The sequence below is a fragment of the Neopelma chrysocephalum genome, unplaced genomic scaffold (genome assembly GCF_003984885.1).
Source record: "Neopelma chrysocephalum unplaced genomic scaffold, ASM398488v2 Primary Assembly neopelma1_166, whole genome shotgun sequence".
Lineage (NCBI taxonomy): Eukaryota > Metazoa > Chordata > Aves > Passeriformes > Pipridae > Neopelma > Neopelma chrysocephalum.
In genome coordinates this window covers 50,256-72,108 of record NW_020897828.1, presented here as the reverse complement: position 1 = coordinate 72,108, position 21,853 = coordinate 50,256, and the positions used below count along the sequence as shown (strand labels likewise).

Sequence of the window (21,853 nt, the reverse complement as noted above, 5' to 3'; positions counted from 1 at the left end):
CCTCCTTTGGACTCTCTCCAGCAGCTCCATGTCCTTCCCGTGCTGGTTCCCTAGGGCTGGAGGCAGCTCTGCAGGTGGCATCTCACCCGAGCAAGGCAGAGGGGCAGAATCCCCTCCCAAAATCTCCTGTAGTATTGCCTTCCATTAACCCAAACACTGCCCCTTTCCACAGCACTGCTTGCACCCCCCCTTGTTAAACCGCATGAGACCCCCCCACGCGGCTCCTGCCGCAGGACCCCCGGCCGGGGGAGAGAAGGAAGGAAGGGAAGGGAGAAGACGAGGATGAGGCGGCGGCATCGGGAAGGGGACCGAGCCCCGCCGCGGCCGCCAGGGGGCGCCGCGCGCCCTCGGGATGCAGGAGCTCGGGATTGGGTGGGGCGCTCGCGGGCTCGCCGCTGATTGGCCGGCGCGGGCCGGGCCGGGCGCGCGGCGCCGCTTCTTAACGCGCATCGCGGGGCGGCGGGAGCGCCGAGCGCCGGAGGGACCGCGACTGTCGCGACATGAGCGAGGTGAGCGCGGCCGGCAGGGGCGGGGGGACGCGGGACGCGGGGTCTGCCGTAGCTCCTCGGAGGAGTGAATGTCACCTTCGCTTCTCTCTCTCTCCGGGCGGCCGGGGAGGGATCGGCGCGTTCCCGGGGAACGCGGTGAGGCTCCGCCGCGCTTCCCGCGGGATGTTACAGCTGCGCTTGGTGCGGATCTGTAATAACCAGATCCTTTTAAACCCTAATGAATAGATCTCCACAGGTGTGTGTGCCTGCAGAGCATGAAGCAAGGAGATGTTTTGCCGTTTGAAGGACCAGGCACGCAGTGGAGAGTCGTTTAGTTAAAACCCACTAATAATTTCATATATATATATATATATGTATGTGTGTGTATTGCCAAATAGAGTAATGGTGCTCCATCCAGAGACACAAGCTGGAGCACAACAGCACACTTCCCAAAGTTTTGCTTTAATTAACCATTCAGAAAAATGATGGAATGGAGTGTTCTCTTGGAACACTAGATTGACCTATCTGTCTATCTATCTATTTATCTATCTATCTAATGCTTTCCTATCTATCTATCTAATGCTTTCCTATCTATTTGCCCATCTGTCTATCTGATGCTTTCCTATCTATCTATTTGCTCATCTGTCTAATTATCTGTCTATCTATCTAATGCTTTCCCTTGGGGAAAAAAAAAAAAGATTTAGTAAGTTGTGGGAAAGTTGCCTCCTAGAGCTCATGGAAAAAAACCCGTCCTGTTTGTAGCTGGAATGATGATATAAACTTTACAAGTGGTGTCCTGGGAAGGATTACAACTGAGGGGGGGGAAAATGTAAATAGTGCCAAACATGTAAGGATCACTTGTGCGGTTGTAAATAAATAAGCTGAGAATTTGCACTTGTGGTTTTTCTTGGTTTGTTTTTTGTTTGCTTGTTTGTTTTTGTTTTTTTCTCTCTCACTGGAGAAGTTCAAACTAGAATTTTCTTAGTGGGAAGTGTTATCAGGCAGGATGACTCCTGGATGGTGTAATCAGTGAAGTGCTAGGCAGGTTCAGCTGGCAGATCCTTCTTTCCTTAGTGCAGCTCGTTCTTTGGGAATCAGCAGATGTACCAGTAACTGTGCCTTACCCAGCACTTGTTTTTGGAGGCTCTTTGCTGTTATGAAAGACCTGCTACTCTATTAAATGGGATTTTCCTTTCTCAGCAGCAAAATTAATAGTGGCACCAAATCAGTTGTGCCTCGTTGCTGTGCAGGTGTTACACTCAGCTGTGGTTTTATACTCGAGGTGCAAACCTGAGATGAAAAGGAGTGGAGCAGCATGTTTCTGGTGCAGGGATTTATGAGGAGCAGCTTAAATCTTGGCTTCCAGGTCATGCCAAGAGGAGAGAGCAGAGGAAATCCTCACGGTGCTTTGCAGGGATCAGGCAGCCCAGGTGTGGTGCACCAGGCTCTCCGTGACCTCTCCTCTGCTGCTGCCTGTATTTTTATCAGCTGGATGGAGCTCAGGCAGCATGAGTTTGGGGATTTTGTTGCTTTTTTGTTTCAGTCACTGTTACTTTGACTCCCCAGCTGAAGGATGCTGTGAGATGCAGCAACACTATTCTAATTAAATATATAATTTGGGAAAAAATCTTAAAGTGAGGAGGAATATTTGGGTGGTGCTGCTGTACTTATAACTATCCAAGGCAGTCTTGTTACAGCTTTTGTGCTGGGTTGTATTTGCTCAGTAATTCTCTTTCATAATTTGAATCAGATTCCTTGCCCTTTGGATTTTAAAAGACTCAGTGAACATAAAGATCATTCAGCATAGGAGTTCTCTATTCATAGTGCATCTCCTTGTGCCTCCCAGAGTACTATTCCTAGCAAACCCTTGGAGCTGGGAGATGTTTCTTTGGTGCAGAGCTGTGACACTCAGCACTGTGCTCGGTGTCTTCGGTGCCACTGTCATTCAGCTGCCGATATTGGGGTGTTTATCACCCAATGAAGAAAAGCCTCCCTGCTGTGACTGCCCTTTGGAGTAACAGCTGACAGCAAGATCTGCTAAAAAGCAGATGGAAGCAACTAGACCACCCCAAACCCCTCTGCAAAAGACTGTTGTTTAAAAAATGAAGCAAAAAAACCCCCCCATGAGCAGAAAGCTCCTTAGACAACTGTTTGCTGCCATGGGGGTCTTAGTGGATTTAGCTTCTAATGCTGTAACTGAAAGATACTTTTATTTTCTTTGGCTTAATCTGCTAAAAAAATCTGTGGACAGGGTGATTGGAAAGAGGCTCAATTAGAGCCATCTAAAGATCATCCCAAACACAAGGGTGCTGGGAGGGTGGGAAGGGTTTTTTTTACTTTGTGCTAACGATTGTCAGGATTTGAGCAGCGCTTGAAACGTGGTTGCAGGAGCTTTGATCTCCCTCAGAGTTATTTGCTGAGACTCTGCACGGGTTCTCAATGTACTGCTTCATGCAAAATTAACTTATGGGCAGTGATTATGATGATTTATGATACGAGGCTGATGGAACAGGTTTGTCAGAGAAGCTGTGGCTGCCCCTGGATCCCTGGAAGTGTCCAAGGTCAGGCTGGACGGGGCTTGAGGCAACGTGGGATAGTGGAAGGTGTCCCTGCCCATGGCAGGGGGTGGGACTGGATGATCTTTAAGGTCCCTTCCAACCCAAACCATTCCATGATTATCAATCTCTTGGTGGAGAAAGCTGACCAGGAAGCAGTAATTCATCTGGCTGTAGTATTTTTTTGTTTTTTAGCAGCTAACTTTTTTTTTTCAGAAGGGAAAATGAACTTTTCCACAGAAAAACACTCCACTTCTTCCTCAGGGATATGTGTCTGAAAATGTGTTTAATAAGCTTTGGCAGAAATCTGGCCCCATAAGCAGTGGGAAGGTGAAGTGTAAAAGTTGGATCTTGTGGCACTGCAAATCATGGTTAGTGCTTCCTGCTGCCCGGTTTTTGGTGGCAGACACATGCTTTAGCTGCACAGGGAACTTCTTGGGAATGTCACTGTATACACTGACATGCATTTTTAGCTCTGAAAAATCTGCCATCAAATAACTGAGGAGCCTTTTCTTTAGATCTGTAGCTGTTTTCTGTTATTTTTTTTTATGAGCCTAGAGAGAAGAGCTGTGCTGGGAAACGTCAGCTACTGTCAATGAGCAGCCATGAGAGGCAGCCTGTCTTCCATTAAACCTCTCTAATCACCCAGGATGAACTGGGGAAAGTGATTTTGGGTAATGGGCTCACAGCCCAATGCCAAACTGCTCTTCACAGCCAGTTGTTTTGCCAGTGAGCCTCTAAACTCGCTCCTGGCATAAACTTGATTCACCACAGGGATTCCTGTCATCTTATCAGTCATTTAACTCTCTGACATGTTGCAGATGGTGTTAGGTCGTGGTATTCTCCTGCTACAAAGGTGCATAAGAGGCATTTAATCACACAGACATTTTTACAACATTCCCTCTTGCCTCCTGTGTGGAACATTTCTGGTTGTCATCAGAAACCGGGACTTGGGAAGGAGTGCACTTAAACACTCTGGTCCTGGAGCCCTGGATGCTGTTCCAGTGGTTCAGGGCTGAAGCACACGTGTCATGAGAACTTAAAACAGCCTTAGCAGTGATTGTCTCCTTGGATGCACTGATTTTATTTTGATATTAAAGGTCAGAGTAGTATTGCAGTAGTAGTATTGGTGCTGCGGAGGAGCTCAGCTTTAACACACGTTCTTCAGGTGTCTGATTTTGGGAGAGCCATTTGGGAAATCCTTTTTGATTGCCTGAGGCACCTGTGATTTAAGAGGAAAAACTTGCACTGGAAGAGCTTCCCACAGAGTGCTGATGTTCACCACAAGTGCTGTGCTGGTTTGAGCCCAGCAGCTTGATATATCTGAGCACTGGCCCAGCTGCCAGACAGCAGCAAGAATATTCAATATTCTGGCTTGCCTTTGGAAACAGGTGTCAAGCAACCAGGCACATGAAATTCAGAGGGATGGTGGGGTTCTGACTCCACAGAGTCTCTTAGTTGGGGAGGTGAAGAGCTGGGGACTTCATCTCTGCATAAATACAGGGGCTTTGGATACAGAGAACACCAGGTCTTGTTTCTTTGAGCTGCACCAAGCTCTTTGCCTTATATTGCCTCTGGTTTTCGAACCCTGCAGCCACTGCTGTGCTGTGTCCACCTTCCAAAGGATCCTGAAGGGTGTTTGTGTGTCCTGTAATAGGGGTGTGCAGGGAATTCACGGGCAGATGAGGAGTCTGGAGCACTGAATCTTTGTCTTGAAGCTCAGGTGACTTCAGGGGGAGGTACCCAGGCAGCCAGCTCAGCAAAGGTGGAGGCTGACGTGGGCTAACGCTGGGATAAGAGACATTTTTCTGGAAATGGAGCTGCACCAGCCCTTGAGGTGTGTCTGTAAGACACCAATCACCTGGGCAGTCTGTTTTCCAACCCAGTAATACCTCATGGCTTGGTGGGTTGGGCATGTCCCTTCCCTCCAGGTTGAGGGGAGAACCTGGAATGTCCCTCTGGAGAGATGTGTCCAGCAGGAGGCTCTTGGAGAAGCAGAGGGACACTTTTGAGTGTGAAACATTATGGGTAGGTGGAGGTTTTTGCCTGAAACTGTAGCTGCTTCAGGTAGTTAAATGGCAACGCTGGAGTCCTTTCTTAGGTTGTTGTAATAAATTCAGTTGAAACCATTTCACTGAAATAATATTTAGCATTTTGGAACAAGTGAGGACTGTACAATGATGATCTGATGGCAGTGAGTCAAAGACCTGGTTTGTAGGGGGAAAACACACCATATTTGTTTAGAGGAGCTCCTGTTCTTTGGGTGCTTCCAGTGCTGGGGGGTGTCTCAACCAGCCACTCATCTCAGGGGGGGCCTTCTGGATGCATTTTTCAGATACTGCAGTGACCCCCAAGTGTTAATTATTTGCCTCCCTGAGGTTATACTCACAATAGGTATGAAAAGTGTGTAGCTCTAAAAGCCACAGCAAGAACGTGGCAGGGTGGAGGAGGAGGAAACTCTGCAGCTGTTCCAGGATGGGGGTGGGATAGATAAGCACACGAACATCAGTTTTTAATTTTAACTCATGTCTATTTATTAGCTGAGTGGTAAATTGCAGCTCAAAAGAGGAGGAAGAAGGGAGAACAATAAGTTTTACATCTGTCACTTTGCCTACTCCTTCCATCAGTGTGGTTTCAGTGGGATCAAGCATCTTCTAAAATAGCTCTTAGAAGTGATGTTGGAAATTGTTCTTAATTTGATGGAACTGGCAGAAGCACACGGGTTTTCTTGCAATGTATGGAGTGCCAACAGATTCAAACAAAAAAACACTTTAAAAAAAGGACATTTAGCTTTAATAGTATGCTTCAGATATCATGTTTCATTGTAAAAGAATAACTTAAAGCAAGAACTCCTGCATTTGTGCCACAGGAAAACTCCAACCATCACATTGCAGTACTTGATAATATAATTTCAGGCTGTAAAGCATGTTAGTTTCTAGTCCAATATCCTCAAATTTGAAATGAGTTGGCAAGTTTGTAAGAGTCATCATCCAACAGTTTCTACATTAACTGGATCATGCTAATGATGAAATGTGATGTATAGTGGCAGTTAACTGCAGCAGGAACAGCTGTGGCATTTTCATCAAAGGTTTCTGGGTGGGTTTTTTTTTTACTTGAATAAAATATTTGATTTCCAATGTGCTGTTGTCTGCCAGTTTTTTTAGGGATGGATTGGAAAACAGGTTTACAGGTTTTGCCTCTTTACCTCTGCTATGTAATAGAGTGACTTTGACACTGGATGTGTAAATCCTGACACCCACTGAGGAGGATGGGGAACAAGGCTGGAGGAATCAGGGGAAAGCAATGCCTTCCTTCAGCCTCTCAGGTTGCACCAGAGACTTAAATTCTCTGAGCCAGGAACCACTTTTCTCTCTGCAAGGCACAAGATATTCTAATGAAGATGAATAACATACATTCAGGCTCTTTCTAAGAAAAGGTGTTCTGTTGCCTCAGTTGTTTGGATATTGGGCTTCTAAATAAAATGAAAGATATGGTAGATAACTGGAAACTGGGTAAAATCACAAATAATTATTTTTCTCCCCATTATCCTCTGATTTTAATTAAGAAAACCAGTCTTTATTTCTCTTATGGAAAGAGAGAGACAGACTGTATAAGCTACATTTCTCTTATTAGGAAAACAAGTGACAGGAAACTGCAGAAGAGTTGCAATTGTGAAACATTAATAATGGCAGGATTTGAGGTCACAACTCGTGCCCACTCTCTGTGTCTGCTCCCTTGGAGACCAGACTTGTCTGCTTAAATTGGGCAAGTGTCACATAGACCAGGTTTTTGGCTGGTGGTGTCTGAACTCATCAGTTCTTACCAAGTGGGACACGGCTTTATTTATGCACTAACATGGAATTGGGAGGATGAAGCACAAGTTTAGTCAGAGAAGAAATGAAAATTGGTTGCCTACATGCCTTGAATATTAGTTACAGCTGAACAGTCTTTCCTCTTAAGGAGAAAAGTATTATTTTACAGACACCGAGTGTTCTTGTATTATCACCTTGGTATATAGTGCATGAAATATGACCCTGACCATGGGTGTAGCTGGCACTGTGAGTGCTGTAACAGTAGATGGAATGATGTTAGAGAGCTCTTTTGTGAGAGCTGAAAGTAAGAAACAAAAGGAAAAGGAAAAAACTGCAGAAGGTGGTGCCCTTCTGTCTGACTTTGGAGACCTCAGAGGTGGTGGGAAAGGTGGCACCAGGTATGAGGACATCCTATCTTCCAATGTATGGAAACAGAGCTCTAACTATGCCAAAATATGTTCAAAAGCATATTTAGTGTCTTTAACATTGAGTCTTAATGTCCAAATGCCTGAGAGAAAGGTCTGAGCTGTTTTGTCACCAACCTTATGAGGTGTTCCTTGGCTGGCAGGTTTGATTCAGGCTGGGCTCTGGAGCCACAGCTGCTGGATGGTGCCAGCAGAACTGGAAAACTGCAACAGCAGAACCAGAGAAACCTGAAACGTGTTCAGGTTATCATGGTTTAAAGTTGGAAATGCTGTGAAGGTCATGTTGGATCGCTGCACATGAATCTCCTAAAAGTGAAGGAGAAGGGATTCCTGTAGGGGTCCTGGCTGGCTGTACACACTGGTGTGGATGCATTTTCAGGGATTTTGGGTGCACCTTTTCTGGGAAGGATGGAGCACAGTTCAGAAATGCCCAAGCTAGCACAGACTTGGGCTATCCCTGGAAGCAGAGAAATCCATGTTATGCTGAAGCTTGTTCAGCTTGCCAGGAGTTACAGGTTCTTCTGGAGTGAATCAGCTGGAAAAGTCATGTCAAGGCCAGGTTGGATGGGGCTCTGAACAACCTGCTCTAGTGGAAGGTGTCCCTGCCTGTGGCAGGACGTTGGAACTGGATGATTTTTAAGGTCCCTTCCAACCCAAACCATTCTGTGATTCTAAGTCAGCATCTCTAGCAGGAACTGAGAGTAGGACTGCACATGAAAAGCAGTTTTTCACAGAAAATCCCTTGGCTTTGTAGAGGGTGGAGGAGACCTTAGAAGAAAATCAGGGACCTGCACAGCTTCAAAATCCCTGGGCAGAGTGTTGGAAAGCAGACAGCACCCATTGCTAACGCCTGGGGATGATTTGCATCTCCTTGTGTCCACTATGACCCACAAAATAAGCCAGCAGGTACCACTCTCCTGGGCACCTGGCTGTCCCCCTGCCCTGGGGACACTTTGTTCTCTGTGAATACAGAGGGAAAACCAGGGATTGAAGTGGTAGTTGGCAGCATTCTGACTGTAGAAGATGCATTTTTGGGGAAAGGGCTGTTGAGATCATGGTACCTCCTGAATTGGACCAAGTGTGTCATTAAGCAGATGAAGCAAAAATTAGTAGATCTGAGGACATGCTTGATTTCTTGAGGATTCTGATGATATGAGACCTTTTCCTAGTGGCACTCAGGATGTGAAGGAAGACCAGTGACCCGTGAGAATGTTTTTATCATGGCACTTCCCCACAAAATGTTTGCCTTTGGTGAATTGGTGTTCCTTATCCAGGTTTTTTCAACTGATCCATCCCTGATGGGAGCCACTATCCAAGTACTGCTGAACCTTTGCATCTCTGCTCAGAAACTTCAGCAAAGCCTCAACAGGCAGTGGGGTGAGGTTGGGTTGGTTAGATGAGTGCCCTTTTCCAGCAGGGAATGAGGGAGTTGGGCTTTGGATGTCCAAGGTGGACTTGTCTTCAAAAGGGACCAAACAAGGTGAGTGCTGATTCCATCAGGCAGATGCAACATAATCTGGTGAAGGAGAGAAGCCTCCATGAGATGAACCAGAGTTTAATGCCCAGATAAATGTGAAAGCACATTTTGAAAAGGCTGAAGTCCAGGTTTGGGAGAGTTTCAGAAGCAGGAAAATAATCCTCATAAAAATCACAAGTGTGATTTTCTCGGACTCAATAATCTCAGAGGTTTTTTCCAACCTAATTGATCCTGTGATTCACTTGAATTTTAGGAGTTTTCATTCTCTAGCTTTAATGCTGCAAGTAATGGGGTTCTGTCCTCCTTTTCTCTGGTAGGAAATATGCTTCCCTTTCAAATACACAGTATTAAATTATTCTTTATTTAAACACTGGATACTCTGGATGTTGATTCCTCAGCACATAATTTTAACACTAATGGAAGTGCTCTGAAGAACGACTTTTGTTTGAACTTAGGGACAGTTCTGGAAGGAAACCTGAATGACACAGAAATCAGTTGCCTTGAATTCCAACCATGTATTTGTAAAATGGGAGGGGAAGGGAGGCAGGAGATAAACTGCTGCAAATTAGAAGCATTAACTTGATGGGAAGGGAGGAGGAGGAAGAGAGGATGGGAAGGCAGGCAGCTTTCTGCAGATGACACGGGAGAAAAATAAGGCTTCATAGCTGCTTCACACATATCACTGCTGCAGTCAGATCTGACAGATACACACCCCTGGAAGAGAGCAAACATATTGTTGGCTTGGCACACTTTAAAATACATGTGCCAGCACACATGTGCTGCAGTTTAAGCAGGGCAGCCAAATGCCTAAGGCAGGCCAGATTGATGCCAATTTTAATTTGCCAGTCAGACTTGGCTAGTTATCACTCCTTTCCTTCAGCATATTCTGTGAGCTACTGGAGAGCACCAACACCCAGGCCAAGCTGAGTGAACCTCTCCACTCAGATTACAGCAGATCCTCTCTGTTCCACAGGGCTTTGATTCTCAGCACTGCTTTGTATTCCCTGCGTGGATCAAAAGTTTGGTGCACTTCCATCCTGGAACTGGGCTTGTGGGACGGATTTGCAGGTGATATAAATATGGGTAGCAAAGGATCTGGCGTTAATATCGTGAATTGCAGAGAGCCCAAGCTGCAAATTACCTGAATTTGAGCAACAGCTTTTGCAGTCGTGCCATGTAAGCCTTTAATAGCTGGTTTTGTCTGGCTGCAATGTGTCAGGCAGCACAGCTGGATCTACATCTGCTTCCTGCATGAAACTTCTGAGGAACTTATTTTCTGTCTAGTCATGGGATGAGATACTGTGAACTTTTCTGGAGGAGCACATTAGGATCCCCTTTTTGATGGCATTGCAGGATGGTTTGCTGTGTTCGTGTGTGAATGAGGTACAAATGTTTAGATGGGTAACATTGTTCTGCTTCGCAGGGAAGGCACAAAGTGAAGAATGGAGACTGGTACATAATGGGAAAATGAAAACAGGGAATGACTAAGGATTACTTGGATTGGAGAAGGTTTCATTGAACTTGAATTGGAAAACACAGTTCGTAGAATCACAGAATAGTTTGGGTTGGAAGGGACCTTAGGGATCATTCAGTTCCAACCCTCTGCCATGGGCAGAGAACCTTCCACTAGACCAGGTTGCTCAGAGCTCCATCCAAAACGTCTTTGAATGCTTCCAGGGATAAGGCATCCATAACTTCTCTGGGAAACCTGTTCCAGAACCTCACCACACTCACAGTAAAGAATTTCTTGCTAATATCCAATCTAACCCTACTCTTTGTCAGTCTGAAGACATTCCCCCTTGTCCTTGTAAATAGTCTCTCTCCATCTTTCTTGTTGCTCCCTCCAGGTCTGTGGAGGGAGAGTGTTTGAAACAATGAGGGGGAGCTTTTGCTGAATCTGCCTGAGCACATTTTACCTGCACTTGTTCCATGGCTGTGGCACTTCAGGAACTGTGGAACATTTGGTCTTGGGCCAGGTAACCTGGTGTGTCTGTCCTGGGGCCGGGGACCCTGAGAACAACCTGCAGCTGCTCAGTGAAAATCGCTTCCATATCTTCTCAGCTGCTGTTGGCAATGAAATGAGGAGCAGCATCCCTTCCACCGAGCAGCTGCAGCGTCCTGGGAGTTCCTCATTTGTGAAAATCCCGATTTTTTACCTTTTCTTTTTTGGACAGAGCTAGTGCCCTGACTTTTCTTCTGCTTGCTGCGTGTGAGCTTTTTTTTATTTGCTGCCCCTGATTCCTGGAGATCAAGGTGACCTTGTACATCACTCTGCCCCTTTCCCTTATATTATGTCCGGGCTGTTCCTAATCCCTCGGCTGCAGTTTCGGCTCCCGGCATCAGGAGCTTTGCTCTGATCCGCATCACCCCCCCCGCGACGAAGCAGCTCCCCCGAAGCCTCAGATTGGAAAAACGAGGGACAAATCCTCTGTGTCAAGCTCCAGCCGCCGATCCCGGGCTCCCCTGGCAGGGATGTGCCCGTGGCACAGGGCCAGGGATAACGGGTTTGCGTCATCCGCCTGTGCGGCCCCCGGGGCAGCCGGCGCTGCGCTCGCAGTCCAGTGATTCCCTGCCGCTGGAATAACCCTGGAGAAGTCCCTGTCATCCCTGTCATGCCTGCACGTGGCTGGGAGGGAGCTGCTGGGAGTCGCTCCCTGTGACCAGGCTGGCTCCGGGAGCGGAGTTAAGTGATGCATAAACATCCTCAACACTCGCTCTTGCTCTTGTCTTGAAAATCGGAGGTCTCGTCTTGAAAAATCAAATGTTTTGCCCCAAGGTGAAGGCAGAAAGTTCCTTTTTTTCCTGGTGACTCGAAGCTGCCATAATTAATACCTTTTGAAAACCTTGCTGGCCAGTTCTTAGTGCAGCCTAACAGACTGTAATAGCATCTGTTTGCCTCCAAAGTGTGTAGGGAAACAGCAAGAAAATAAGAACAGATTTATTTTAATTTTTTTAATTGTACAACTAGAAATAAAAACACGCCAACAGGGAAAAAAAAACCCCAAACCCACCAGGATTTTTGCAGTCTGGGAAGAAGCAGCCTGTTTTAATAATGATAGGCAATATGATCAGATATGAAGCAATTTGTCAGTGCAGATTTTTTGCCATGAATAATCCAAGCTGTCCCTTGAAGACAGCCTGGAACTCAATTACAGCTGGGTTTACAGCTCAGCAAATTAAATTACCCCAAACTTCAGAAGGGCTTGGAAGAATGAAATCTAAAGTAATTTTTTTTCCTACAAAACCGCCATCTACAATCAGTTATATTATGCTTAGGCAAGATCCCTGACCTCTTAATTGGCTTAGGACACTCTTCCTATCTGAAGATGCTGATATTAAAGGATAACCAAGACACTGCCTGTATCCAAATGCTTTTTCCAGGCTTTCCAGGGCTCTCTTACTCCTAATCAGTTGCTATGAACTGCCTGTATTGCCTGCACAGGTGTCAAGGCTTATAATTTAGGTTGCCTTGGTACAACTGTTTGTGGATCAGAGACATCAAGTCATCACTGAAATGATCAACAGGAACAGTTGAAACATGGATTTCTTTTTTTAGCTGGATCATTTCAATGATTGTTTTCAACACAGCTCTGCCGAAGGGTTATTTTTAACTTGAATAATTTCAGTGCTCCTATTTTCTGGGTGACCTTGCAGACAATGGTTTCCAAAGAAACGAGGCCTTGGGGATGGGAAGGTGTGGCTGGATCGGGCTGGAATGGGAAGTAGGAGTTCTAAAGGCAGGTTTCCTGCCCAATAATGCCCTTTCTGGAACTGTAATGCCAGGTCTGATGCTGCCAACAGATAAGGAATCGTAAGAGAAAAGAAGGAAGAGACCACCTTAAGAACCTCAGTCACTTTTTATTTATGCCATTGAGTTTAATCAATTATTATGTAATTGAAATATTCCTCAGGGGGTCACCTTGGAAATGGATAAAGAGAAAACAGTGTAATTAGGATCTAGGCTGTATCACCCATGTCCAAATGAGAACTGAGGTAATTTTTTGGCAAGTGGTGTGAGAAGGCTTATTCTGGAGTTGATTTTCCCCTTTTTGCCCTTTGCTAAAGAAAAACCTAACACTCAGTATAGAGAAATTCCACAGTCCCACAATGAGGTTCCAACTGCACTCATGCAAGTAATTCTGCTGAATTCAAGACAACTCCTTGTCCACGTATGAGTTAGCTCTGTAAATAAGCCATGCTGGATCAAATCCTCCATTTCCTGCATGAAAAAAAAAAAAGGGATTACTTCTCATGGCTGGCATGGTAATTAACAGGATTTGGGAAATACATTCTTGCAGCTGCTTTCAAAATTAACTTCAAAGATTCCATTAATCCCTGCCTCAGAAAAAAAAAATAAATTGTGATTACAATGTCTTCGGAGAAATAATGTTTTAATTCAAAATATGCTAATAAACTAAATATTAAGCAAGCCACTGTTTGTGCTAATTACGTTGATTACACTTGGTGTTGGTGTAAATATTCTGTTTAGAGCATAATATGGAATCTGAATACAAAATCAGCAGGTTCTCACTGTGCTGATTTATAAATTACAGCCCAGCATCGGCAAAAGTGGGGCACAGGGAAAGTTCTTTTCTGTGCTATTAGAATATTCAGACCCAGCACTGTAAGGAGGTTCCTTATCCCAGACAGAGACACTCTCTGCCTGTTTTCGTCAGATGCCTCCTCTTTTATCCTGGAAGCTGCCTCCAGCTATGGGATCCCCAGCACAGGAAGGACATGGAGCTGCTGGAGAGAGTCCAGAGGAGGCACCAAGAGGATCCCAGGGCTGGAGCAGCTCTGCTGGGAGGAAAGGCTGGGAGAGCTGGGATTGTTCAGCCTGGAGAAGAGAAGCTTTGGAGTGACCTGATTGTGGCCTTGCAGGGCCTGAAGGAGCTCCAGGAAAGATGGAGAGAGACTAATTCCAAGGGCCTGGAGTGACAGGACAAGGGGGAATGGCTTTGAATTGACAGAGAGCAGGGTTAGATGGGATATTGGGAAGAAATCCTTCCCTGTGAGGGTGGGGAGGCCCTGGCCCAGGTTGCCCAGAGAAGCTGTTAATCCCCATCCCTGGAAATGTCCAAAGCCAGGTTGGACAGGGCTTGGAGCAACCTGGTCTAGTGGAAGATGTCCCTGCCCATGGCAGGGGGGTGGGACTGGATGATCTTTAAAGTCCCTTACGCCCCAAGCCGTGCTATGATTCTAAGTGTGCTGGGTGCTGAAGCCCTGCTGGCTGTGTACACTCAGAAATGCCTGTTCTGAGAACTCACCTCAAGCCAAAAGCTCTGTCTGGACAAAAGTGAGCAAATCACACCTCTTAAACTGAGGCAAAATTCCCAATTCTGTGAGCAGCTCTGAGATTAAGTCATTCTGTGTGCCTTTTGCATAGATGTGTAAATAAAAATGTGTGTTTTACATGGGCAATGACCACACTGCAAACAAAATCATGTGTAATTCCCACAGACCTATTAATTTCTGGCAAATATTACTGTGGTTTCTAGGATGACAGTGTGCATGACCATGTGACTAAAAAAGTCCCAGAAAACCCCTGTCACTGTGCCAACTTTCAGCCACTGCAGTTTGAATCCCATCAGTTCATCTCAGCCCACCTGTGTAGTTTTAATTTATTAAAATAGCTATAGGAGAGCCTTAATAAAATTAGGGACAATCAAGAGCCAGTCAAGTAGAACACTGCTTGACCCATGAGGATAATTACAGGAATTGTCAGAGTGCCAGGGATCATTTAGCTCTGACAGCCAGGATGGGAAGATGGATTCTGGTGTTCTTGCTCCGGCAATATCCTGCTGCCCTGGCAACACGAGACAGACAGAAAACTGGCTGTGGAAAACTCTCTCAGTGTAAGGGAGGATGCAGGGAGAAGGTGAGAGGAAGCACTGAAGTAGAAGTTGATCCATATTTTTTCCCCTTTCTCTGAGGTGCCCAGAAAATGTGCTCTGTGGTTCCTTACGCTGATGTGTGAGACAGAAGTAACGGGCACATTATCAGATTTGCCCATCACTCAGACGAAATCTTGGCTGGATGTTCTGTACCTGGTGCAATTACCTTAAATGTGGGCTTTGAAGGACGCTCTCATCTCATAAATATTCAGTACCACATCCATAAAAACGTGGCAGAAGAGTGGAGGAACTTGGAGGCACAAGAGGAGCGGGGAAGGTTTATTTCTGTAGCTTCTTCTGCAGTTTTCATTGCTATATCCGACCTTCTCCCTGGGATTCTTCACTTCTGTCTGCAGATGTTCTTTAGGTGCCTGGCTGTGACTGATGTGCATGAACCTGTACGTCACAGAGTTGGTTTGGGATTTGCCATCTGTCTGCAGACCAGTTTTGAGAAGGCATAATTAGGAAAGAATGAGCGGAATGGCAGAATTTGTGCCTGCCTCTCCAGCAGTGCACTTTATCTCTACCAGCTGTTCATTTTCATGCTTTCTGATGTATAATTCCCCCCCCCCAAAAAAAAATACAGTGGTGCTAAAATTCCAGTCCCATTATTTAGAGGCCGTGAATCCTTTGCAGCTTCAGCAAATGGAAATCCTTCTGTCACAGCGACATCGTTTTTCCTGCTCTTAACAATTTCTCAAACTTTGTAATATATTTTGCCTTTTATATTTTTTTTTTTATGACCAAATTATATTTGCTGTGTTGTGGTTAAGAGTAATGGTTTTCACACTTTAAGGTGTGAAATGCTGAGTGCTGTAGTTTCAACTCATGGCATTAGAAAGAGGTTGTTAAATACAGTGAAAACAGAAATGTCCAATAAAGAAGAGTTAAATAATAGTTTTGAAATCCCGAATTCTGCTGAGTGTACCCACTCATCCCAGGTTATAGCTGCTTGGTTCTTCCTCTGCTTAAATTTTGGATCTTCATTTAGTTTCTGATGTGCAGCTTGTGTTCTTTGCTAGAGCACGAAAGAAAAGCAATTGCTGAATTCCCACTCAGGATGTCACCTCATCACATAATTGTTTTCCAGGAGCATGTATGCACAGTGTGTTGATCTACCAGCAAAGCTGATGTTTCCCTCAGTGCCCACCATGTGTTTTTTTTAAGTGAATATGTTGTCTCTCTGGGTTTCTTCAGTAGCAAATTTATACCATGGTGTCAAAAACCATGGACAATAAAGTTGGTGAAGGGTCTAGGGAGTAAGTCATGTGAGGAGGGGCTGAGGGAGCTGGGGGGGCTCAGCCTGGAGAAAAGGAGGCTCAGGGGGGACCTTCTGGCTCTGCAACCCCCTGACAGGAGGGGGAAGCCGGGGGGTGGTCGGGCTCTGCTCCCAGGGAACGAGGGACGGGAGGAGAGGGAACGGCCTCAGGCTGTGCCAGGGGAGGCTCAGGTTGGACATGAGGAGGAATTTCTTCCTGGAAAGGATGGTCAGGCCTTGGCAGGGGCTGCCCAGGGAGGTTTGGAGTCCCCAGCCCTGGAGGTGTCCAAGGAAGGCCTGGCTGTGGCACTCAGTGCTCTGGGCTGGGGGACAAGGTGGGGATGGGGCACGGGGGGGACTCGGTGATCTGGGAGATCTTTTCCAACCCTTATGATTCTATGAAAGCTCTGGATTCTTAGAACCAGGAGAGCTGAACATTGTATGCCTCCACAGAAGGTACACTGAAAAAGAGACTGTGAAGTGTGTAGTCCCACAGTTTTGTGTTTTTAAACCAGATTTCTCTAATTCCTTCTTTAGTTGTAAGAAGTGTTCCACGCTGGTGGAATGTCCTCAGAGTTTCACCTGGGGGAAATTAATAAATGCACCATGACCCTTCAGGCTGTAATGGTTAGATAATAGATGTGCTTTGGGATCTGCCTCTGCCTGTAGTTTAATGAACCTCGGCTTGGGCTTCCTTCAGTGCCTGAAAACTCTCAGTACCTTCATAGATCAACCAACACAAGTCAAGATCAATTGTAAAAATCAGTTTGTAAGAACTTTTGCTTCTTACTTTGTCTCTGGGTAGTCAGCCCTAATTGAATTAAAGGAATTGTGCAGGAAGTTGGATGGGGCTTGGAGCAACCTGGTCTAGTGGAAGGTGTCCCTGCCCAAGGCAAGGGGTCGGAACAAGATGATTTTAAGGTCCCTTCCAGCCCAAACCATTCTGTGATTCTGAGCATTTAATCCTGAAAAATAGTAGGTCGAAATTCCTGTTTATCCTGATCATTCTGCTGTGATTAGGAAGCTTTCCTTAGTTGGAAAACATGGAAAGTCCCTCAGCAGATATTTACAGTGACATTTTTATTTGCAGAAAGGTCATAAACTTCATAAATCTTTAAAATGTATTTTTCAGTACTTTTTTTCACTTCGAGGCTGAAACAGCTGAATTTGTTAATTAAAGCAGAAGGCTATGAAAAAAAAAAGAAGGTGCTTATGAAATAGTTTAGTTGGATTTGATTTATGTCTCTTACAGAGAAAGCTTTGTATGGAGAAGGGATGGTAGTTCAGAGGGAAGATTTCTTGGCACACAGTGGGCTGAGCCACAGCCATTTTTGTGCTGCACAGAACCAACATGTATTTCCTTCTGACACACATTGGGGATGGACTTGGTAGGAAAACAAAGCTTAAGAAAAGCTTGGGATACGCACAGACTTCACTGCCAGGGAGTACAGGACATCCTATAACTTCTCATGTGTCCATGTCCTGAGTCATGTCTGCGCTGGCTCCTTCTGCTGTCCACTTTGCAAAAAATTTCCACTGTTTTTATTCTCTTAATCCCGCTTTTGGATGCTTCTTCACTGCTTTCCTGGGATACAGCTCCCTGTGCCTTGTTGACCCTGCCCTGAGATGAAGCAGCAGGATGATGCTATTGCTGTTACTGCTCGTTTGTCAGAACTTTCTGGCAGCTTCATGTCCCCGATCGTGGGCTTTGCGTGGCTTCATCGTAAAGCAAACCACCCTTCTGCCCCCCAGAAATTCTGTAATCAACACCTGGCTACGATCCCTGATACTGAGGTGATAATTAAAAGCATAAATGAAAAGGTCAGGCTATTTCAAGACGAGAACAGAATGTAAGATTAAAGGCAAAAATTAGGCTCGAGGGTGCAGGAGGGGCTGGAAGATGAGTGGAGAAGCTGCTGCAGTAATTTAACATTCTTCTTGAAATGTCCTCCTGGCTGCAAATTCACTTTTGACCTCAGTTTGTATGCCTGGGGGACTAATTTAGTACAGTTTTTCATCCCACATTAACTAGTGCTGTGTATAGCGCTGAGAATTTAACAGGAAAGTGAACCTGTTCCTTTTCTTACTGGGATTTTGAGCATATGGCAGTAGTCTTTTTTACTTCCTCTGCTGACAAATTGGGACTAACTTTGATTTTTGGAGACATTTTTAATTATGTGTCTTTGGTGTTCTGTAAAACCACTGAGTTAAAAATTAATATAGCCCCAAGCAGTCATAAACTGTGTTTCCTCCTCCGCAACACGGCAACAAAACTGTTTATCCTGTTTTACTGGATAATCGTTACGGGTTTGCACTCATGTTCACTTCAGCTCTGATGTTTCTTTGATGCCTGGTGGAAAGTTTATTCAATGTTTCTGTCCTGGTGCTTGCCTTAGAAAATGCTGGGGAGTTTTAGAAGCAAGCTCTGAATGAAGGGAGCTGCTATAATGTAGGGAATGGAAATCCTCTCTTAGGAGGAAAGGCTGAGGGAGCTGGGGCTGTTCAGCCTCCAGAGCAGACACTGAGAGGGGACCTCCCCCAGGTCTGTAGGGGCTGCAGGGAGGGGGCAGAGGATGGACCAGGCTCTGCTCGGGGGGGCCCAGCAATGGCACAAGAGGAACGGGCAGGAACTGATGCCCAGGAAGTTCCACCTGGACATGAGAAAGAACTTTGCTGGGCAGTGACCCAGCACTGAACAGATCACCCAGAGAGGGTGTGGAGTCTCCTCACTGGGGATATTCCAGAACTATCTGGACACAACCCTGTGCCATGTGCTCTGGGATAACCCTGCTGGAGCAGGGAGGTGGGACCAGATGACCCCCTGTGGTCCCTTCCAACCCGACCCATCCTGTGAAGCATCAGACGCCAGAAATTGATATCATTTTTCTTGTATTTCTGTGGTTTAAATTTGATCTCTTGCATCTGAGGACAATATCATTTATACCAACTCTTGAAGGGCTTTCATCCATTGCCTTATGAAAATACCTGCAGTAACTCCCTCTCATGTTTAGTCCCCTTGTGCTCTGAAGCACACTGAAAAGCTCAGCTTTGTTCTGAGCCTGCAGTAGCATCATGAAAGGTGATGAAAGAAGAAAGAAGCTCCAGCTGCCAATAAAACCAACATCTTGAAAGTGTTTTGAAAAGTGGGTCCACTGAATGTATTGAAATGAAAGGCTAAAGGCTTTGAAGGAGGATGATCCCATTGTATGTGGCTTTTTTCCTAAGTTTCAGTGCCCTGTTAACGAGAAACTGATTCTCACTTTCAAACCCATTGCAGTCACTTGGAAGACAGCACAGGGCTTATGGATCAAAATACACGTATAACTAAGGGAAAAACTGTCAGAAGTTGGTTTGGCAGACTTTCAGGCTTCCTTCTGTAGAAGTCCAGTGGTCACCAATCAAACAAATGGCTGTAAAATACTCCAGCTGATTTCAGACTTAAAGAAAAAATACTGTGACCTCATGAATAGAAAAACCTTCATTTACCAAACCCAAGTTTTTATTCATTTTCTTTGACAATATTTCCCTCTCCCTGAGGGGAAGTCTGGAGACGAGCAATAAATGTGTGAATCCATATTCCAGCACTCCATCAATAGCAGACTGAACCTGACAGGTATAGCCAGGGGAGGAAAGAGAAGCTTTCATAAAGCTTAAGTAGCACAGCCTCAAATGCTCAGGAAATAAGACAACTTGGAAAAGCATTAAAAAATATACAGGGGAGGAAAAAGCAGTATAGTTACCTTTTTATTGAAAGGAAAATCCAGCATTTTTGGGTTTTTTTTGGGGTGGTCCTAATAAATTAACACTAAAATCTAGTTTAGAATGTTGATTGGAATTGGGATATTAACCAAAGTCATAAAGGTTAACATCCTTAGCCAAACTGATTGTTGGGTGGATTCATTGATTCCTGGCCGTTGGTAACTTATGCATTTGTCAAAGATGTTTATCCCTTCAGAATCCCTTTCTTCGATGTTATCGGTGAAGTTTTCTCTCCTGCCTCGGCTCTGAGGCTCCAGGGAGGAACAAATAATGTATTTCCATTTTTGGGGGGAGGCTGTAGCTGTGGTTGAGACTCAGAGGTGTTTTCTCTGGGGCTGCTGTGTCTCGTTGCACACGGTGAGAGATGAGGCAGAGCCAGCAGAGACAAGACAGATGCGCTGAAGCCTGTCATGGAGAAGGAGATGGGACACCACTGGAAACCATGTGCAGCTCTTGTACTCTCCTGAGGGGGTGGAAGAACTTACTTTCCCCCTTCTGTGTCAGAGCTAAGGACACATGAAGGTTTAGTGTGTACCTCGTGATCAGCTCCGTACACAAAAAGTACCTTGAAAATACCACTGCTTTGGAAGATGAAGGGCAGAAACCAGAGCAGAAGAGAAGGTTTTAACCAGATAAATATATATATATATACACTTCAGATAAATCTGTCTGTATGAATTTTCATTAGAGAATAGACATTGTCCATATCTTGGTACAAAGCATTTGGTTTGCAGTGCTGCTGTAGCTGTTTAACTTCCCTCATGCAGGAGGGTGCTCTGCCTCTGATGGCTGAATGCAGCTGGATTTACTCACTGACTTTAATACTCCTGGATTTTTACATGTAAAACCCCAGAGGACGATTTCTTTAAACAAATATGAATAATTTTGCATGAGAAATGTAAGTTTTGCCATATTTGCCAAAGTACCTTAGGATGCTAAAGTGCCTGCGAGGTGTTTTCTAGGGGACACAGAATAATTTTCACAGAGTGACCATTCCTAAGCTGGGAAGTTCCCTGGCAGTGTAACCACACTAGTCCAGCCCTGCCACTGTGAATATTTGGACTGCAGTGGTGTTGGTGACTTAAGTCAGTTGGTTTCATGGAAAGTCAGGAGACTGTTCCTAGGACAGAGTGAGCTGAAGTGGGAAGTTCCATCTTCTCCTGTGGCCAAAGCAGAAAATGGATCTCTTAAGGAAGGAGATTCTCCTTTGTTGCTGATGTATTTACAGGAACATTCTTATTTTTTTTTATGGTATTGGCCAAATTAACTTCTGGTTGGGCTTTGGCATTTAGAATTTTCTCCCTGCAAAACCTCACAGCATCCCTGTAATCCTCCTGAGCCATGGACAGGGAGGCACAGCAGGGAGCTGAGGAGATGAGATGATGGGCTGTAACTCAAACCCTTGCACTTCTGGAAACTTCATTGCACACATCCCATCGTTAACGTGGGATAATTATATCCAGAGGCACACAGTGATGCAGCTGTACCTAAATCAGAGAATATAAATCCTTTGTTAGGTTGGAAAAGACCTCCAAGACCATCAAGTCCAACCTTATAGTATTAAACATTCTTGTTCTGATTGGTCGTGTTTAAAGCAACATTTTCTGAGAGTGAATGACCATCCAACATAAATAGGAGAAATCCAGGTGTAACTTCCAGTAATTCCAAGGGGAAAATGCATGTTCAAAGTGTGTTCTAACCACTTGTTTTGTTGTTGTTTTTTTTTCCCCCCTGACAGAGACAAGGAACCGGAGCTACAAATGGAAAAGACAAGACATCTGGTGAGAATGGTAAGGGAAGACTTTATTTCTTGATGGAGAATATTGAGTAAAATTGAGCCAAAATATTCGATAGGTGTCTGGTAGCAAAAGGCTTTGGTTTCATATCTTATCTTTTGATCATTTTTTAAAAACTGGAAGGGCTTCAGTGGGTTTGTTTTCTTTCTGTTTGTGTGTTTGAATCCTTCACTAAAGCAGAGACCTGATCCTGAGCACGTACTGTGGTAAACCAAAGGACTCCATAGAAGTCAGAACAGATAAAAATGAGGCTAAAACAAGATTAGGTACGTGGGAAAAGGACACCAAGGTGGGAAAAGGACACAGGGAGATGAGGTTAAGTATTATGAGCAGCTTCTCTGTGAATGGGGAAGGTGAAGTGAAATAATCTGGTTACAAGGGACTTGCTC

The 21,853-nt window shown here is 45.1% G+C and overlaps 1 protein-coding gene across 1 annotated transcript in view; it reads left to right on the top strand.

The window, feature by feature from the left end:
- The first annotated feature begins 410 nt into the window (after positions 1–410).
- The window catches only part of PCP4 (Purkinje cell protein 4), a 52,672-nt gene continuing 31,229 nt past the window's right edge, over positions 411–21,853 (top strand). The window contains exons 1-2 of the mRNA XM_027701774.1: positions 411–509; positions 21,407–21,458. Of these exons, the coding sequence (XP_027557575.1) occupies positions 501–509; positions 21,407–21,458 (61 nt within the window). The 5' untranslated portion in view covers positions 411–500. The remainder of the gene's footprint in view (positions 510–21,406; positions 21,459–21,853) is intronic.